Raw genomic sequence first — 18,578 nt, forward strand, 5'->3', positions numbered from 1 at the left:
TACTCTAACACCGCGGCAAGTGTCGCGATAAGCGATAAGGTAGCCAAGCCAATTGTGTAAATCACCGGAACTAGGCTGGCCGTCGTCGTGATTCACAATCGGAGGGATCTTGAAGTCTGTACCGTTCTCGGTCGTGGTGAGATTTGCGGTTTGATAGCAGATCTAAGTGAGGGAGGTTGAGCTTATCAGTCAGACTAAACCGCGTAGTCGAGGTTCCAGGAAATTCCAGGAAAATGTTTTTTTCTTATTCATGCTATAATTACAAAACCATATCAAACAATTTATATATTTAAATTGCTTTTTGTCATATAATCAAATGTCGCTTTGTACTTAAGAAAAAAAAGTAACAAGATAAGAAAGCTTATTATGCACACTTATTCCAGCACCAGGTTTTACATGGTTTCATAACATGTTGCAGAATAAAGCCAAAACAAAGCTGGCTATCATCTGAGCTCGTACTTGCATTCCACAAGGTCTGAATCCTGCTACGTCCTCTACTGCACCGTGGATAGTTTGACGGTGTCGCAGACTTTTGAATTCTGGGTCATTGTAAATTACTTCGTCTTCTGTACTTCTCAGCATGTACCGTTTGTGTGCTGACCAGCTCCGCCATCCGTGAAACGTGGAACCGGAGCCCCACAAAGCCCCAACGACTGATGCCAAAGTATCGCAGCAACGATGAGCGCGGAGAGCCCGACAAGCACATTGCTGTGAAATTGGGAAAGTTTGCACCATGAACCGAAATTCTTGCACGGCAAAAAGAGGCCGGAAAAACACGTAGAAATAAACAAGGCAGAAGGAAGAAAAATCTAAGTACAAAAAACTGACCCAAACCCGACACACCAGTACCCGCAGTGGTGTCATTTGAGGTGCTTCTTCTTCGAGTTTGTTTGAGCAGCTTGAGTCAACTTTCAGTTACAGCCGGAGAAAATTGTCTGGATGAGTGAGGGGTATCATGAAGCAAAGTTGTGGTTTGCGGTGGTGATGTTGAGTCGTTGGGATGATTGTTTTTCTAGTTTACGTTTGTTTGTTAGGGGCGTAGTGTATGAATCCAACATTGAGGATGAGCGTTGAAGCTCGAGATAATTGATAAAAACAAATGTCTATGCGAATTTATTTTCAATCAGTTGGGAAATGTAGATTTTTGAGAAAAAAATAAGTGTTTTTTTTAACGTAAATGTTTTTCTTACGATATATCCTAGATATGCTATCAATACATATAGCTTTGAGCAACATTTTAGTTATGAAATGTAATTGTTTTGGCATACAGAACAGAACGACATATCAACATCTATCACGAAGACAATCAGAATCAAGAACATGACACGTCGAATAACAAACCGTACGTTCTAGGATTCCTACGCTTCGCAGACACACGTATCAGGTTCGACTCTACAGCCACTTCAAACTGCACATGCGGCAACTGAACAACGTACAGCACTCGGCTGCACTATAACTTTTACCGCAACAATCGATTGAGCAAATACGATAAAACATATCGTAAACTCTTGACTGTGATATGATTGTTTCATAGTGCCGGGATTCCACGAATCGCTCTACGATTGCGCGCTACTTTCGGCACTGAATGGCAACAAATCTTATTACTCCGTAGCCCGGAACGACGGCTTGTAACGTGAGCCCACTCCACATTCTACTTATACCGGTTAGAGAGAGTCATTTATAGATTAGAATTAAAAAGCACCGATTGAACAGACATACAAGATTAAGGTGGCAGTAAAGTGGCGCTCTCTGATTTAGTACATCCCCGTTTTCAATTGGATGAAGAGTGTTTGTTAATAGGAAGATGACATCTCTCGTGCCGGTCAAACACTGGCATAAAGGTGTCTAAAGCAATCTATTGATAGGCAGTGATCTAATCTGACCGAGTTAGATTCGATGCGATCGGTTATCGTGATATGTGACACTTTCGCGTGTCGACACCTTGCTATCGATTTTCTGACCATATGCTCTCGCCCAGACCCGATGGAGCATCAATCATGCTCCACTTAACTTCTAATTATGCAAAAGTGCAATTCCTTTTTTTCCTACGTCACCCTTATCGCCTAACTATAGCAATTCGATAACGGAGTTATCTTCTCGATCCGAGGGAAAACTTCTTCCCGTGTCTGCAAAACCTTACGACATTTCGACGATTTCGAGGCGTGTGACAGTTGATTAGAATTCCACGTCAGTGTGTGGCAAAGGAAAGGTAGGAAGGCAATGAGGCTTGCATACACTAGCACGGTGGCCATCGCGCGTGGACAGTACTCGAAGGGCTACTATGCGCCAAACGCACGCGATAGTAGAGGATGATGAAGTACTTGAAACCTAATTCCAAGTTGGTATAAAAACTTCGAAGCTTTCTGAACTCGACCAACAGTACCAGCCAGACAGGAGGTGTAATAGCAACTCGTTACGCTAGCGATCGACCACAAGGCATCACTACATAAATTTCAGAATGAAAGCCTTCACCTTTACGGTTGCCTTATTCATGGGCGTTCTCAGTGTAAGTTTTTCTTCATTCCATTTCTGAACGAACTAGATACAAATCGTTAAACGCTTTTTTGCTCCTCGGTACAGGTTTCGTTAGCACAACGTGAAACATCTCTTAGAGTCATCGATGCGCTACGCGACCTCCACCCTGCTTACAAGCAGCTGCGCGATGTCGTCGTCCAGGCAGTGGCCGGAGCGAAACTGAACAGCTCAGAAGTGATCTTCAAGTTCAACATAGACATTGCATCGCGCAAAGAATCGTTCATGCAAACCGCCATCAAGACAGAAGCGAACGTATTACGGCAGGTAAACGGACAGAGCATCAACATCGATACTAGTTGTCTCGGGTTTTTGCGCCAAAGCATCGACGTGAACATGAATCTTGCGGGTGTGTCCTTCACCAACTGCCTGAACAACGTTGATGCTTCGCTTGCATCAGAAATCACGCGCGTGTACGCTGAGCTACAAGTGAACGAAACATCATTCGTGAATCTGAGCGTGTACGATGTGTTCCGTGGGCAGAACGTGTTCGTAAACCCGCAAACCATTGTCGATCGGTTGGTGGAGAAGCTGTCCTCGCTGCAGCAGGCTCCGACCGAATTGACCGAGGAGCTGACCCTTCTGGTTGAAGCGTTCGAGGGTCGGCTGGGTGAGGTTCGGGCGGCTTACACCAGTTGCCTGACGATGAACGACCAGCTGCTACAGACCACACTTGGCACGGTGCTTACGCAACTGCAACAAATCTGTCTCGGATCGTTACTGCCGGCTGCTTCTACCTCGGAACCAACGGAGGAAACTGAGCAAACGGAACAAACAGACCAAACCGAGCAAACGGAAGCAACAGAAGAGACAGAATCTACCGAACCGGCATCGGAACCAGCGCCCGAGATTCCAACCGAAACGGAAGTGCCTCCCACTGAAGTGGCTGAACCGGAACCACCTACTCCAGGTGTAGTTTATAGAAATGCATTGTAAGGGGAACAAATGTTCATCGAAATTGACCAATAATAGTAAAGAATTGTGTTGTTTAGTCTAAATACTTTCTTTGATTTTTATTACCCAAACAACCATAACACTCTTCGATCTGCCTTCAAAACCATTAGAAGTTTGGCTCTCGGTGACTTTTTGAGAATCGAATCGAATCTCTGATAGGATGAGATTAGAATATCCTAGAGATCCTTAAGCCATTCCATCATTTAAATATACATAGGTTTGTAAGCTCTACATCGATTGTTTTTGTTGAGAATTCGCTAAGAGATTTGAGATTGAGATTATCAATGCTAGAGTGGAGCAGTAGTAATACACTTGACATACTCTATCAATAAGTATGCCAAGACTGTAACATTGTACGTAGCGAAACGTCTTTTAACGATACGCAACGATACAGCACGTGCCAAGTGCTTTCGCAACAATAAAAAAGGTTTTAATTGTGTGATTTTTGAAGCTGCTGAACGAAAACAGCAAACATTGTAGAATAATCAATCATAATAAAGGTTTAACTGACATCTATAAATTTTCAATGGGCCGGTCTGGTGGTACAGTCGTCAACTCGTACGACTTAACAACATGCCCGTCATGGGTTCAAGTCCCGAATAGACCGTGTCCCCATACGTAGGACTGACTATCCTGCTATGGTAACAATAAGTAACTGAAAGCCAAGCTCACTTCACTAGTGGGTACAGGGAGGCCTTCACGGACAGCGGTTGCTGTGCCAAAGAAGAATAAAAATAAAAGTTAAATATTGCGCTTAAAACTATTGTTTACTATTGATGTATGTTTTTGTAGTATAAAAAAGAAGCGTGTGTTAACATAAGTTTCGTATGACATCATGCATTCCGACTAAAAGTGCATCGTAATGATATGCGCTCGATTTAAAAATAAATATGACCTCTACTTGCAACAACCTCAACCGTGCATCACGCCACACCATGATTGATACATTCAATTCGATGATTGAACGTTGTTTTCCGCTTTATCGATCAACTTTGCATACTTGTTTGGTGTTTTGTTGATCATAGCAAGCGATGATTTGGGTTACACCACTCGGAAATTGCTTGTGCAGTTGGGAAAAATACCCTTCTTCAAGTACGCAATAAAATTCCTTAACTTTTTCCGAAACTTCCTTTTCAATTATCGTTATTTCGTCGAGTTCTATAACCGTGCAGTTTATCGCTAATTCTACCTCACGATACCATCAGCTTGCCTCAGAGATAAGGGGAGCTGTTGATCACTTGAACTTGACTTTTGAGATAATAAAAACCAAGCAGCCCCGCGTTACGGCTATATAAAACAACTGAACGCAGCCCCCTGTTGGTTCATTCACTTATTGCCACTGGAAGAAGGCAGACCAGCTGAAACAAACATTCGGCTGAGGGTGTAAAACTGCAAGACAAAATGAAGGGACTGCTTCTGCTAGCAGCCTTGTTGTCGGTAGCCATATCGGTGAGTAGAACCACTTCACTTCTAAAACAGCTGATGAAATGTGAGGTCTGTTCCCTCTTCTTATCGTAGGCCACCGTTGCTGATCGGGCAGAGACGCTCAATCTCTTCAACCAGTTAAAGCGCGTGAAGAAGGGTCGCATGCTTGGTGCTGATGAGGACTTTGTATCGCTCGTCCAGTCACAGCTATTGCTGGCCGAAGAAGAGTACGTCCGCTCGTCCATAAATGGGGAGTCGTCGATTCTGCAGGAGCTGTCCACCGCGGAAGCACAGGCAAGTGGCCCGAACTGTGTAGACTTTATCCGCCAGAAGACGGCACTGATGCTGAATCTAGCTGGTGTATCGTATGCGTCCTGCCTGAGCCGTGTCGATGATGCGTTGTTTGAAAAGCTGTACGATGCAACGAATGGTGTGGTATCGCGCGAACAGTACGATCAGGCCAACATGCTTAACGCTTTCCGGGGTGAGAACATCTTTGTGGACATGGACCGTATTCGGGGCAAGCTGCAGGAGCGAATGCGTGCCACGTTCAAGCTGCCGACGTTGACTGCGGAATTGTTGCAGGAAATTCGCAGTGAGCTGGGTGAGGTGAAAGAACAGTTTGCAGAGTGCATGAGGGTGGCACGGGCCACACTGGATACTTCGCTCGAAGGCACTTCGAAGCAGTACAAGCATGTGTGTGCGAAAAAGCTGGAGTAAGGTGTGAAGTTTTTTTTTTTACTTTTATCACTGCTTGGTTCTTCGAATGTAATAAATTATTCTAAAAATCCAGCCACAAGGATTAACTGGAATGTATGTGTAGTGAAGTTTGGTGTATCATACAAAATGACAAATATTGCGAATAAATAAAATGATAAATTTGATATGACAAAAATATCTAAAATGTATCTAAGCGAATATGGATATATTCATGTACTTCGTGAAATTCATATTTTCACCCACGATAAGCTCGATAATTAAAGCGTGTTATCACACTTTACTGTATTCAAAACCCTCATTTATACCTCTTTAAAATGCGTTGAGAATGATAGATATATAACAGTATGTTTTTGGGGGGTCGTTATCTAAGACACTGAAACACGGCAACAACAAAAATGAAATATGACAAATATACATTAATGAAATACTTCCGGCTAAATGCTTCTGAATGGTTTGTTATACGCACCATCTCATGTGTTTTTTCCACAAATGATCACGCGACTCAAGCAAAACAAAACCAGAAAATTTCAGAAAGAAGATGAATGCTTCCGTACGAATTTACTTCCCCTCTTTTGTAGCAGCTCATACTGTGACTAAAATAAACAGTAAACACAGTTAAATACGCCCAAATATTAATCTTATGTACACACAGACCTCGTTTTCTATTCGTGTGTGTTGAGCCCGTATAAAAGATCATCTCTTATCCAGTCTGCTCATTTAGTGTGTTATTCATACTGTGCCTAAAGTTAAACCATGAAGAGCATCATCGTGCTACTGGCCATTGCTGGTATCGCTGCCGCCGGTCGCCCGGACACGGAAAAGGTCATCCAGACGTTTAAGGAGATCGCTCCATTGTACAAACCTTCTATACAGAAAGCGCAAATCATCATCAATGCGATCAAAGCCAACGCGACCAACCAGCTGGCTGAGCTTCATCTAACCATTATCGGCAAAAAGGAGCAATACGTACAGCAGGTAATTGGGCGCGAGGAATACATCCTGCAGCAAATTGGAGCGCAACGTAAAGCAGACCAGGTGTGTATGGGCTTCGTACGTACGAGTAGTGAGATGACCGTCAACCTAGCCGGTGTGTCATTTACCAACTGCATCAATGCTGCGGATGATGCGATCAAAACCAAGCTGGAAGAGTACTACTCATATCTGGGCGATTACGAACAGCAATTGTCGCTGCTACGCCTCCTAGACGTGTTCCGGGGCGAGAATGTGTTCCACAGCCCACAGCCAATCCTTGCGCGTTTGAACGAGAAAATGGAAGCACTGCGTAATAGTAGCAGCCTGATCACGGACGTCGAGGTGCAGTTCATGATCGACCAGGTGACCCAGGATATGGTGGGAATCCAGGATGCTTACGGCATATGTATGGAAAATGCATACGCTTTGCTGGGTCAGGGATTAAACATGTGTGAGTTGCAGCTGACGATGATATGTGGCGCAGCACTGACATGCGAAATTGGCAAAGGAATGGGTAATTTGTGCACAAGTCAGTAAGCGGATAGCCAGTAGCTAAAGAAGATATAAGTTGATATATATCTTAAGTTATCTTATCGTAATATCTGATTACGAATGAATAAATATCTGCTCATTGTCTGATGAGTTAAACCAAGTATCGGTTATATTCTATTTTTATTGCGTTAAGTAGTTCGTTTGATGCATGCAATCGGAGTGCCAAAAAATTCTTTTCATACATTACGCTGAAATGATGAGCATACCACTCGCATTTACACAAAAAACTCATAAAATACACCAGAACTAAGGAAAAAATGGAATTGTATATCAATTTTAAAGGATCCCTTTGCAATGAATACATAAATTGCAACTAGATTTCACCAATTTATACCAATCACAAGTAATTACTTTTCTTGAAATTAATACATTTTACGTGTGTTTAAATTCGAACCAGAAAAAGATTCATTCACAGAGAGTCAGTTCAGTGCGAAGAAACATTAAATATGTTTATGCTTTTTAACGCGAAAATAAACTCGAAAGAACAAATTAACTTTAGACATTTCTCGGAAACAATGCGTTTGGCGGATGAATTTGGCCTTCCAAAAGAACGACAATAACACCAGCTCTGTAAATGTTTGTTTGTTGTTTTTTTTTTTTAACGGATATTTGTAATCCGAATATCCGTCAGTAAGATAAATCATTCCGTTGCGTACGTCCGATATGACCGCTGATCTTATCTTTTGCGTTAGTGGCGAAAAAAGTTGTTTAAAGCCTTACACTGTGGCTCCCAGTATTAACACAGTGCTTCAGCATCCAGAGTGTCAGTCCCGGTTTTGTTTTCCGGTATAGTAGAGCTATCAAATAGTTAAAACGATGAAATTACTCGTTTGTGTTTATGTACTGGCACTTGCCGGGGGGAGCTATGCTGGCCGTCCCGGTGCCCAGGAAGTAATCGATAAGTTCCGGGCCATCGTCCCCAGCTACCTGTCAGCGGTGAGCGAAGATCAGCAGCAGCTGCTCACACTAGAGCGTCAAGGAACGGACGCCATCGCCCAGTTTCACACCGACATGATGCTGGCAAAGGAAACATTCGTAATGTCCGTCACACGTCAGGAAGATGCGCTGATCGAGCTGATGAACGCACAGAACCGCTCGGTTGCGGATGACCAGTGCATGCAGTTCGTCTCGACGGCACTCAACCAAACGGTCAACGTGATCGGTGTGGCATACACGACGTGTATTAATGCGGCCGACGAAGCGTTGAGCGCTAACATTTCCTCCTACTACGGTACGATCGGTGAGCTGGAGCAATCGGTCGTCGATGGACGTTTGCTGGACGTGTTTCGGGGTGATAATGTGTTCTACACGCCTGACAGAATAGTGGCAAAGCTGCGCCAGAAGGAAAGCGAGCTTAAGGCAAACAACAGTTCAACTGCGATTGGTGAAATGCGCGAGGAGGTAGCAGCATTCCAAGCCGACCTGGCCAAGATCCGCGGGACTTACATTGGCTGCATGACGGTGGCCGAAGTATCCTTTCGCTCGTACATCGAGCTGGCTCGCTCGCAGCTGGTAATGATTTGTGGTGCATTGTTTTAAGCTAAGCACGCCGTGTGGATAAAAGATTTGTTTCACATTTGACGCGACTTTAAATAAAGCAGACAAAAGCAGTCTACGCTCTCAGGTTTTCGGGTGGTTTAAGGCGGTAATTTACGGAATAAGTAGGGCTCGAGAGCAATTAAGTAGTTTCCGAACAAGAACATCCTTTTTCAGGAGCATGTATCCTAAACAAATATCCAACATATATACACATACAACATGATAGAAAAGTGATGCAGGTAAATTGTTGAGCACTCCAAAACAAGATAACCACACTTAGTCTATGGATAACACAGTCGGGGCAATTTTTACGAGGGTTGGTGTTGTACCTTGTCACGTAACCGCCCGTATCGTAGTACAAACTGCTCTTTCATGTTTTGTTGCAGTAGAATGTTGGGAAAAATTTAACCTCTTGCTGAGAGGAAATATGAGAAATTGAAAAATCTCGGTTATCCGTAAGTTGACATTAACATTAGATGCAACACAGTTACAGCTTTATGCTCAGATTCCAAGCCAAAATGAACTGCAATATTGTATTAAAAGACCTATTGTTCTTATCGGATTTTGGCCACGAAATGGGTAAATATTAACATGGTGCAGCGTGGTGATTTCTTCACAGCAAAAAAAAAGTCAGTACACTTGGAAGATATCTTTGTTAGCTTAGCTTTAGAATGATATATTTATATTAGATCTGTTTACAGCACACTTTATGCTATAGACACATCCGAAAGTCATTCATTTGTGTTATTTGCGACATTACATTTAAAAATGTCTCATTTTACACAAACTCTTCCTACATACTCCACGTAAGTACTATCAATTCTGGTGGAAAAGGACAAAAACGTCGCTATTAATTCCCGACATTTGACGGTTAACGACTCGACGCTCCTCGACCGGGAAGTTGACCAACGGATGGGACCCACTTGTCCGGTGTTGGAAGGAAGGATGCGAACAATCTGATGTCCATTAACGGAACGGAGTGAAGTGTCGTAAATTAAATTTTATTATTTCATTGCTTTTTTTCGCCCGCTCTCTCTCTCTCTCTCTCTCTCTCTCTCTCTTTCTTTCTTTCTCTCCGCTGCCCTGAAAATGGCGTTCATCCCGGTACAAACGAACGCGTTGATGATATCAAGCTGCTAGCTATCATGCTGCTAGAGCAACCTGTTGTTAGGTGGTGGTACCCATGTGCTGCGTATGAACCTTCATCTCTGCCGGACAGGGGTATCGTAAAGTGACCGGATTGGGTTCCAAACTCCAATGGCAGGATGCCCCTGCCATGTTTATATATTCTGTGCGCTAAATCATTACGGTCAAACGGGACCTACTCTTCAACACGCGGGGATTGTATACAGTTGCAAACGGTCTGGCGGTCGACCAGTGTCCTGGTTGGTCAACATATAAACCACGAACCGGTACCGAACCATCGTCAACCTCAAGCTAATATGTTTCCTTTTCCGCTCCAAGCTAGCAAAAAAAAGGTAGTCACTAGTGCAGGTATGCACTTTACAGTGTGGGTTCTGGCATAATCTGCTGGCAATCTCTCTTCCTCTTCAGCTACCACCCCCAACTTGCTGTCCTAATCTGTGGTATAGGAGCTATTTGGAGTACCGGAAAGCACATTGCGTGCTTGATGCCTACGGCGGTAAAACCAAAGCCAGTTGTGTGAGCCGTAATTGAGTTTACCAAACCGCGATGAAATTTTGGATGATTTTAATTTCCACCAGTTCAACCAACCGGTGCGGTCGTTGAACGTGTGAGTATGATGGATTTCAATTTTTGCCTCTCGTTGTAAGCGAACGTTCTTCGTCATGTATGACGAAGTTGTCAACCAGGATGAAAGTTATGCTAACTGCTAAACAATTCAACATTATTCTTTGATTTGTGGTTGCAATTCTTCACTACTAATCGGTGAAACGAGGACTCCGACTTTTTTACAGATGAGTTTTTATGCTCGCCAAGCCTTTTAAATTAATATAGGTCACCATTGTTCCCTTTCTTCTCTGTTCGCTCACATTCCAACATACTCATATTTCCCATAAGTTTCCGCAATAAGTTGGGCATCTATCTGGCCGCGCGTACTACCACCACCAGCAAATCATCCACCAGACAGGTAACGTGACAAGTTTGCCGACGCCTTTCTGGACTCTTAATGAAAGCTAAACTGAGGGTGCTCACGAGCACAATAGGATGGAGTTTGCGTTAATTTTTAGCTTTATTATTTTACTTTATCTTGAAGGATTTCACACGTGGTCAAGTAGGCAAAAGGAAACACATGGGACGGTTGATTTGTTAAGATATTTGGCTCCTGTCTGGCCCCGCGTGCATGTAACTTGCGTGTAGGTTTGTGCAGTGTTTAACAAGTATCCTCTGTCAAACTACCCGCACGCTCGAAGTCAACAGGCCATCAGCGAAATCAGCGTGAAAATGCAATTTACTGTAGTGGTTTGTTGCGCAAACAGTAGGTCGCGTTGTTTCACAGGAATTTGTTATTTTGTTATTATCTACCCTTTGCGTTCCCTACAACGAAAGCTTGCCCCGTTAGTAGCATCTGGGTTTCCTTTAGAAAGGCAAATATTATTCCAGTATTGCCGAGACGCTTCCAGTTATTAGATTACGTACGGTAGGGATGGGAATGAGATAATTTATCCGCACACACACACACACATGGTATTCGCTTCACTTACCGTTCGTTTCCTTCGAGTCCGCCAGTACCGAGGTCGGGACGGCACCGGAAAACGTGGCTAGCGACACTAGGATGGCTAGTATCGCCGCCTGGCCGGTGGCCACGCTGGCTTTGGCGGTTGGCGGTCGCATCAGTTCAAACGAAAACCCGGTAAAACCTTTGTACAGCACTGAAACTTTTGCGTTTCACCCTGGTAGAGTGTATTGAATGCACAGAATTGAACAAAGTTAGAGAGAATATAGGATTAAAATAAAAAATGGCTTTAATTTAAGTAAAACGAAAAGAGAGAGAGAGCAGTTTAACTAACAAAAATAATTCTTCAAAATAGCTAAGCCTAAACTAAATTTTAATCACTAAAACAGCTCACATGTAAGATTCACTTTATCTGTTTTCTTAAACCTCGAGATAGTATACGACGGATGATATAAAGATTTTATGAATTTTTCTGTTGCGCGGTACTGACACTGATCTGTCGAGACGGAGTCACACTCGGTGCCTCCGACGGAATTCGAAGTCAACTGGTGGAAAAACACCGTTCAACTGATTTTTCCCGTCACATTTTCGTTTGATATATACTTTTCCCGACCGCACGCACACAAAGATACGCGCGTGTATTACCTGAAACTGATAACGATGCCACCACCAATGAAGCTTTGGAAGTAACGCTTGTGGGCAAGGATATTTTCACTAGAAAAGCTTCACGCTGCAACAACAGACCGGAAAGCTGCTTTGATGAAATTGTTGCTATTGCTGGGTTGTATTCGAGATAAAGGAAAGAAATTTGGTTATAAAAATAAAAGCATAAAGATCTTCAGAAGAAGCATCGGTGTTTGGAGCTGCATGCTTAGTAAACATATTAATTCTGAAAATTAATTCGAAAAAGCTTTTCATTCGTGTTGCTGTCAAATCAGCTGATTAGGAACACCCACTGTGCACGATGTACGGCTGACGAACCCTGCATCGACAGTCTCCGTTTTGACAGCTCGATTGTGACGATTTGTCATTTGCAGAAAATTAAATTTGTTGGCACTTATTTTGCCTGCTGTACAAAAAGTGAAGTCAATTACCACGGGATTAAGAACAAACAACATTTGCGTTTGCCTTGTTTGCTGTAGCAAGGAGTGCAAACTGTTTGTTTTCTGGCTGACAGCGTATGTAACGATGCATCTGCTTCCACGTCTCACCGTGTGAGAAAGAGAGACGTACGTAATAGGACGGAACCTGCTCGAAACAACAACATAGATCCAGTGGTGCCGTGAAAGCTGGTACAGCTGCTGCCCGTATTGTGCAAACTCCCCCCTTGTGCGCTTTTGCACGGCACGATGGAGGACGGACTGTGGTAAGAAAACTTCTTCGGTCACGGTACACTGCCCCGCTTTCGTGAGGTGGTTCCCTTAGCCCCCTACCATTGTGATAAGGGAGTTGTGATTAGCGAACCCCTTGCGCAAGCTGACTCATTCTTTAGACGGGAGTCACCACGATGTCTTTACATTCTGTCACCTTTCCGATCATGTTCGTGTGTTTATTTCGTCATCATTTTTCTCTATGTCTCCCCGCGGCAGGTTGATCGAGCTCGAGTCAGCGCTACAGGATGATTGTACGGTGGACGACATTTACGCAATATGTCACGGAAAGACACTCCCCGAAGCGCTGCGCTTAGACGTGTGGCAGGTGTGCCTGGGGGTACGCAACAAACCGGACCAGCTGGCACAGTTCAACGAAATCTACGACCTTCCCTTCCAGGCACTGTTACGATCCGACTGTGAGGAGTTTGTCAGCAAGCTCGGTAATGAGGACGAGGATAAGGTGTCAGTGGTTTGTGATCTCGAATCGATCCTCACGTTTTACTGCAAAAACCGCAACCTTGTGTACGAGCCAAACAACGGATGGGTGGAGCTGATGCTGCCGTTGCTTTCTTTGAAGCTGATACGTTCAGATACGTACAACCTGTTCGAAGCGATTCGTGATACGTACATTCCAAAGGGCTGCAGTAAGAATGGAACCGTATTCAACGTGTTCCGCCTGCTGCTGCTATATCACGATCCGGAGCTATGTACCATCCTGGACACGAAGCGCATCACGCCCGATTGCTATGCGATGGGATGGTTCCAAACGCTGTTTGCTTCCACCTGTACACTGCCGGTCGTGCTATCCATGTGGGACCTGTACTTCCAGCAGTCCGATCCATTCCTCGTGTTCTTCCTCAGCTTGATTGTGTTGATTAACCAGCGCGATCAAATCCTTGCGATGAAAGCTTCTACCAAAGAAGAGCTCATCGGTTTTCTAGTCAATATGCCGTGCAACATCGAGGCGGACGATGTGCTCGACTTCTGTTCGCTTGCGCAGTATTACTCCGTGAAAACGCCGGCCTCCTTCAAGCGGGACCTGCTGCAGGTGCTATTCGGTGCTCAGCGAGGCGGGAGCAGTAAGCCGGAAGGATCGGTCGTGTCGCAAGCCCTTTGCTTGCCGGTGTCGGTAAACGAACTCATAGAGAACGCGTCGATACAGAACCCACACCCGGAGGCGGTCCGGTTCTTCCTGGTTGACTGTCGGCCAGCGGAACAGTACAACTCGGGCCACCTGTCGACCGCCTTCCATCTAGACAGTAATCTAATGCTACAGGAACCGGAAGCGTTTCAGACGGCGGTGCAGGGATTGTTACGCTCGCAGCGAAACGCTATCGATGCCAACTCCAATGCGGGCGGCGAACATCTGTGCTTTCTGGGATCGGGACGGCTGGAAGAGGACCAGTACACGCACATGGTGGTGGCGTCGTTTTTGCAGAAAAATACCAAATACGTCTCGCTGCTGACAGGTGGATACGAAGCGATACACGAGTACTTCGGTGAGGGCATGGTCGATTGTCTGGAGGATCACGATCCGCTTAAGTGCTTGCTGTGCAACAAGGAGCAGCTACGGTATGGGGGAGGAAAGGCGATTGCAAACAATAACAACCCGAAATCCCTCAACAGCGGTGCCAACAGTGCTAATAGCAGTGCAACGAACAGTCTCAAGCGAGGCAATCAACGAAGTGGCCATACGGCCAACAACAATGGCACTGCGGGTGACCGGAAATCGACCATCGATTTGTTCAGCAAACTGTCGCTTGCGATGAAAACCAAGTCGGCCGAGGTGAAGGAAAAGCTTATTGACTACATTTCCAACCCGAATGCCAACGAGCCTGGTTCTAGCCGGACGGGTAATGGTGGTGAGAAGCATGTGTCTCGGAATGATCGTAATGGGAAGCGATACCGAAACGTTCCACCGGTGTTCAGCATCGGGGAGGATCAAGAGGATGAGGATGAGCTGAATTCCGCTGCCAGTGAGTCATCGTTGGTGGTGCGGGGCGCTAAAACGAACTCTCAGCAACAATCAGATCCGACGGAAGAGATCGTTTCGATACAGAGCTTCTTGAAGGGGCCGGATGTGATACGGTACTTCAAGTGCCAGGAGGTACACTTGAATGGATACATGTACGACAGCTACCTGCTGGTAACGGCCAAGCATATGATAGTGCTGCGTGAGCTGGAAACTCGACGGGATCGGGCCCGAATCATCGTACGTCGGCAACTCCAGAGCATTGTAAAAATTACGGCCAAAAAGCGACATCGAGACCTGATCACGTTCAAGTACGGCTACCCGGAGGAGGAAAACCTGGTCATTACGGATATGGATCGTTTTCTGATACCGAACGCGAGCGAAGTGACTGATCTGATCTCGCGGCATATTATCAAGCAGACGTGAACCATCGAGGGAAACGCAGTGAGGGCTTCTAGTCCGTCCTTATAGCATTGTCCCTTATTCCCCGCGCGCTAAGCGTTTAGAGCGTTTTGGTTTTGTTACCAGCACATCCGGCAGCCATCATCATCTCAGTGCTTATCAGCAGTCAAGAAGTAATGTAGTATCTTTTTCGTATGATTATCGTTGTTATGTTCGTTGATTTTTTGAAAATTTCGTTTTTATTTTAATCGTTACCTGCGATCGTTTTTATGTCTATTTAGTTAGCTGAGACTATTTTCATCATGCATGCACTAGGCTAAAAGTCCATCGTCGTTAATATCGTGCGCCCCAATCTATGTCCGTTACTTATCCTCGTCGTGTAGGGAAAATCACACACACGCACTCGTAGCATTTTGTATAGCTGCACACACACATATTGTAGCACGATTAGAAATGTTGCTGAACATATTGTGTCGATTGTCGATAAACAGAAAACTGATTCCTTGCTACCTTAACCCTGAAGACGAATATATATATAAGCAAAGTGAACTGAATCCGAGATTTCCATTTGATTCCCTTCAGTAGAGTGAGACGTTGTGACACGCGAAGAACATGCGAAGAAACTTGTGTATAGAAATAAAAAACCAATCTTCACCCAGAGTTTATCCTTCCCAAGGTAGGCATTAAGCAGTGGGTGTTGTTACTTAAGATTTTAAAATTCAAACGTAAATATAATATTTCTTTCTATTAGTACCATTCATCCGAAAGATACCGATGTAACTGTATGATTTAGTGAATTTTTAATGAGATCAACCCTTACTTTACTCTTAGGATTCATTACTACGTTCCCAATAAGAATATTGATATAATATTTGCTTTGCTGAAACGTTCAATTTGAAAACACGCATCGAAAAAAGCTTTTCTTCACAGTCAACGTGATGACCGACAGAAGCGCACACCGTGCACGCAAGAGAAATGTCACAATACTGTTGAAAAACAAAAAAATCGAGGGAAAACTTGTGTGTGTGTTCTTTTCCCCTTTTCGCTGCGCCCGCTCGCTTTCGGCAAGCAAGCTGGGCTTATCGGGCCAAAAACTGACACCCTTTTAGCTGCGATATGCATGCACTTGGAAAAAAATATATGGACGAGTTTGCATTACGTGTGGAAAATTAGTGTGATAAAAATTTAAACCAGGGAAAACCGTTGGCAGCGAGCCTTCTCAGTGAAAGTGGCGAGCGTATGTCTGTGTGTTGGTTGGCCTCTCGGTGGCTTATAAGTGGAGCACACTCGCTGCTGTGAACTATTTTCGTTTTCTCCTAGTTTTCTCTGATGCATTTGAACCGTCAGATGCATTTCTCGGTGTCCGTATCAGTTCATTGAAAAATCAATAAAATCATCATATACACGCATACGCCGCACATGCTGGACGGGGTGCATTGGGCGATGCTGACGAAGGAATAGCAAAAAACAGTAAGAAAAAAGAAGTTTGTTTTCATCGCATGAGGTGATAATCTTGATAACAAACAAGCAGGGGCACGAACATCTCTGCGCCCTGCGCGCCTGGATATTTTTCCAAACCATCGAACCGCAGCGACCAGCTGAACAGGTGAGCCCCTTTTTATCTTGTTACCACGCTTAATTCCGCTCTGTTATTATTCTGCACGACCTTTATTTTTTGCTCTTTGGTTCAACCCTCCCACCTCAATTCATTTCGCTCACAGTGTCTAGGATTGAAAGCGGCTGGGGTTTTGCTATCACCGACTCGGGTACCGAATAATTTGGCCCCAGCGACACACAAACACGTCCGACCCTCGAGTTAACAACAACACGGGCGGCAGTAGGGTCACGATTTCAGCAGTTTAGCTGTGTCAGTCTATTTGAACAGTGATTATTTGCCGACCTAGCAGCTGTTGCGAGCCGTTTTTATGCGGGTAATGCTATCGGCGGCGATGAGACTTTCGCAAAGAAGGAAGCTATTTCTTACTTATAACCACTTTATGGAAAAATAAGGTGTGAGTAAATTTAGAGCGACAAGGAAATGAATTTCTCGTGCTGGTATTTCCGGTAAATTTCTTTTGAAGGATCTGTTCATGGAATGCTTTGTGCGCACGTTTCCGCACGACAGAATTAGATCTTTTTGCAAATGGAAATTTATGTGCTGCTTATCTGGGGGCATCATAAGCTCCATTTTGCACCTTGAACGGGAAACTATTTTCGTCAAAGACGTACTTTGGCCGGTAAAAAGCAAACCATCAGACAATTTATTTGGCATGCACGTGTACGCACCGGTTTTGTCTAATCTTTCCATTAGAGTTGCTAGATACCTGCTTTATAGCGAACACGTTTGTTGATTTTGTTGTTGTTGCTACCCATCGCCAGATCCTGTCACATTGACCGATAAGCGTCGCATGGGGTAGCGCACCCCAACACGCCGCAGCGACATGGGAAAGCGGTGTTTTAGCTTTTAGAAGTAACGCTCAGAATGGAATTAATGTAGTAATTCATACTTTTTCTTCGGGTTGGTTTTTTTAAACAACAGCCTTGGACCGTTACATCCTTCGTAAGCCAGCCCGGTCACATGCTCTTACCTGATTTGAATAGATCACCTTTCCTGACATGTATCCGTCGGCCGTGTTAAGTAATGATATGCGTGTGCGTAAGTTGCTAGACCTCACTGGTCGGCCAAACCGGGAACTGAAGGGATTTCTTTGTGTCTCCGGGGTCGGCAGAAAGTCCCACTCTATGGCTGAACCCGTTGATAGCTAATTAACCACTCTGAATAATCATGATGCGCCTTTGCTTCCCTTAACTCGTCTTTATTCTGTCTAATGAATTTTTTGTTGTTTTAGGTCAAACCACACCTCCTCACAGACCACAGGCAGAGTTAATCGAAGCGTACCATTCGAGCGTCAAAGCTAGAAGAAGCAAAACGAACGATTCCGTATCCTTCGTACTATAGTGAGTGTGTAAAGGCTTTGCTACAATGAAACCGTATGATAATGGCACCTTTGCTTCCCGACACATTGTGTCCGAATGGGAGGACAACGTGATGTTCGATGCGGACGATCCCGACTTTTCCGTCGGTGGTGGTGGCGTTGGTCCACCAACCGCGAATATGCTGATGCGCTCAACGGCCGGATCGCAACAGATTGCGCGGCAATTGGCAGCCTCGAATCTAACTCGCTCAGTTACGACCTACTACGGGCTAAACTCGACCTCGATTGTGTCGAATTTAAACCAGCTAATGAAGGGTAAGTGATCTAAATATTTGGATTAATTTAAATTGATAAAAAAAACCGCTACACGCTTAAATGAAGAGGAAGCAAACAGTCAGTCGTCAACATGTCTAAGCAAAAACGTATGGTGCTGTGCTAATTTTGTTTCTGTTTACTATTTCCAGTATCCCAGCACTATTTAAAGCCTATTGATCGGTGCGAAATGTTGTAGATTGGTGTCGAGCGACATATTTATGCAATTATTT

The 18,578-nt window shown here is 44.4% G+C and overlaps 7 protein-coding genes across 9 annotated transcripts in view; 6 read left to right on the top strand and 1 right to left on the bottom strand.

Annotated features, from left to right (window-relative positions):
* Positions 1-11,927, bottom strand: part of LOC120900331 — a 30,479-nt gene extending 18,552 nt beyond the window's left edge. For 2 of the 3 annotated variants that reach the window (XM_040307182.1, XM_040307179.1), the window contains exons 1-2: positions 11,745-11,927; positions 11,379-11,567 (exon numbers count right to left, since the gene is read on the bottom strand). In XM_040307182.1, the coding sequence (XP_040163116.1) occupies positions 11,379-11,508 (130 nt within the window). In that variant the 5' untranslated portion in view covers positions 11,509-11,567; positions 11,745-11,927. The remainder of the gene's footprint in view (positions 1-11,378; positions 11,568-11,744) is intronic. The other variant, XM_040307181.1, reaches the window with a different exon arrangement.
* Positions 2,364-3,530, top strand: LOC120900332. The gene is made up of 2 exons (XM_040307183.1): positions 2,364-2,506; positions 2,581-3,530. Exons 1-2 carry the CDS (start codon positions 2,459-2,461, stop codon positions 3,466-3,468), a joined length of 936 nt encoding a protein of 311 aa, XP_040163117.1. The 5' UTR covers positions 2,364-2,458; the 3' UTR covers positions 3,469-3,530.
* LOC120900336 lies at positions 4,799-5,806 on the top strand. Its single transcript, XM_040307187.1, has 2 exons — positions 4,799-4,935; positions 5,005-5,806. The coding sequence occupies exons 1-2, from the start codon at positions 4,888-4,890 to the stop codon at positions 5,629-5,631; spliced, it is 675 nt and encodes a 224-aa protein (XP_040163121.1). The 5' UTR covers positions 4,799-4,887; the 3' UTR covers positions 5,632-5,806.
* Positions 6,281-7,258, top strand: LOC120900334. The gene has a single exon (XM_040307185.1). The coding sequence runs from the start codon at positions 6,385-6,387 to the stop codon at positions 7,138-7,140; it is 756 nt and encodes a 251-aa protein (XP_040163119.1). The 5' UTR covers positions 6,281-6,384; the 3' UTR covers positions 7,141-7,258.
* LOC120900335 lies at positions 7,911-8,770 on the top strand. Its single transcript, XM_040307186.1, has one exon. The coding sequence runs from the start codon at positions 7,972-7,974 to the stop codon at positions 8,692-8,694; it is 723 nt and encodes a 240-aa protein (XP_040163120.1). The 5' UTR covers positions 7,911-7,971; the 3' UTR covers positions 8,695-8,770.
* Positions 11,928-12,345: 418 nt separating the features above from the next.
* On the top strand, positions 12,346-15,821 carry LOC120899672 (TBC1 domain family member 23). Its single transcript, XM_040305771.1, has 2 exons — positions 12,346-12,716; positions 12,940-15,821. The coding sequence occupies exons 1-2, from the start codon at positions 12,700-12,702 to the stop codon at positions 15,119-15,121; spliced, it is 2,199 nt and encodes a 732-aa protein (XP_040161705.1). The 5' UTR covers positions 12,346-12,699; the 3' UTR covers positions 15,122-15,821.
* Positions 15,822-16,153: 332 nt separating this feature from the next.
* Positions 16,154-18,578, top strand: part of LOC120899673 (protein pinocchio) — a 28,070-nt gene continuing 25,645 nt past the window's right edge. Inside the window, exons 1-2 of the mRNA XM_040305772.1 lie at positions 16,154-16,703; positions 17,947-18,348. Coding sequence (XP_040161706.1) covers positions 18,081-18,348 — 268 coding nt within the window. The 5' untranslated portion in view covers positions 16,154-16,703; positions 17,947-18,080. The remainder of the gene's footprint in view (positions 16,704-17,946; positions 18,349-18,578) is intronic.

Source organism: Anopheles arabiensis, chromosome 3 (assembly GCF_016920715.1).
Source record: "Anopheles arabiensis isolate DONGOLA chromosome 3, AaraD3, whole genome shotgun sequence".
NCBI classification, from domain to species: domain Eukaryota; kingdom Metazoa; phylum Arthropoda; class Insecta; order Diptera; family Culicidae; genus Anopheles; species Anopheles arabiensis.

What these genes read in the sequence shown, in the direction of transcription:
- LOC120900332 (XM_040307183.1), top strand. Translation starts at nt 2,459, where the DNA reads ATGAAAGCCTTCACCTTTACGGTTGCCTTATTCATGGGCGTTCTCAGT. An exon ending in TATTCATGGGCGTTCTCAGT is followed by an intron (nt 2,507 to 2,580) that starts GTAAGTTTTTCT and finishes TCCTCGGTACAG; the next exon opens with GTTTCGTTAGCACAACGTGA.
- LOC120900336 (XM_040307187.1), top strand. Translation starts at nt 4,888, where the DNA reads ATGAAGGGACTGCTTCTGCTAGCAGCCTTGTTGTCGGTAGCCATATCG. An exon ending in TGTTGTCGGTAGCCATATCG is followed by an intron (nt 4,936 to 5,004) that starts GTGAGTAGAACC and finishes TTCTTATCGTAG; the next exon opens with GCCACCGTTGCTGATCGGGC.
- LOC120900334 (XM_040307185.1), top strand. Translation starts at nt 6,385, where the DNA reads ATGAAGAGCATCATCGTGCTACTGGCCATTGCTGGTATCGCTGCCGCC.
- LOC120900335 (XM_040307186.1), top strand. Translation starts at nt 7,972, where the DNA reads ATGAAATTACTCGTTTGTGTTTATGTACTGGCACTTGCCGGGGGGAGC.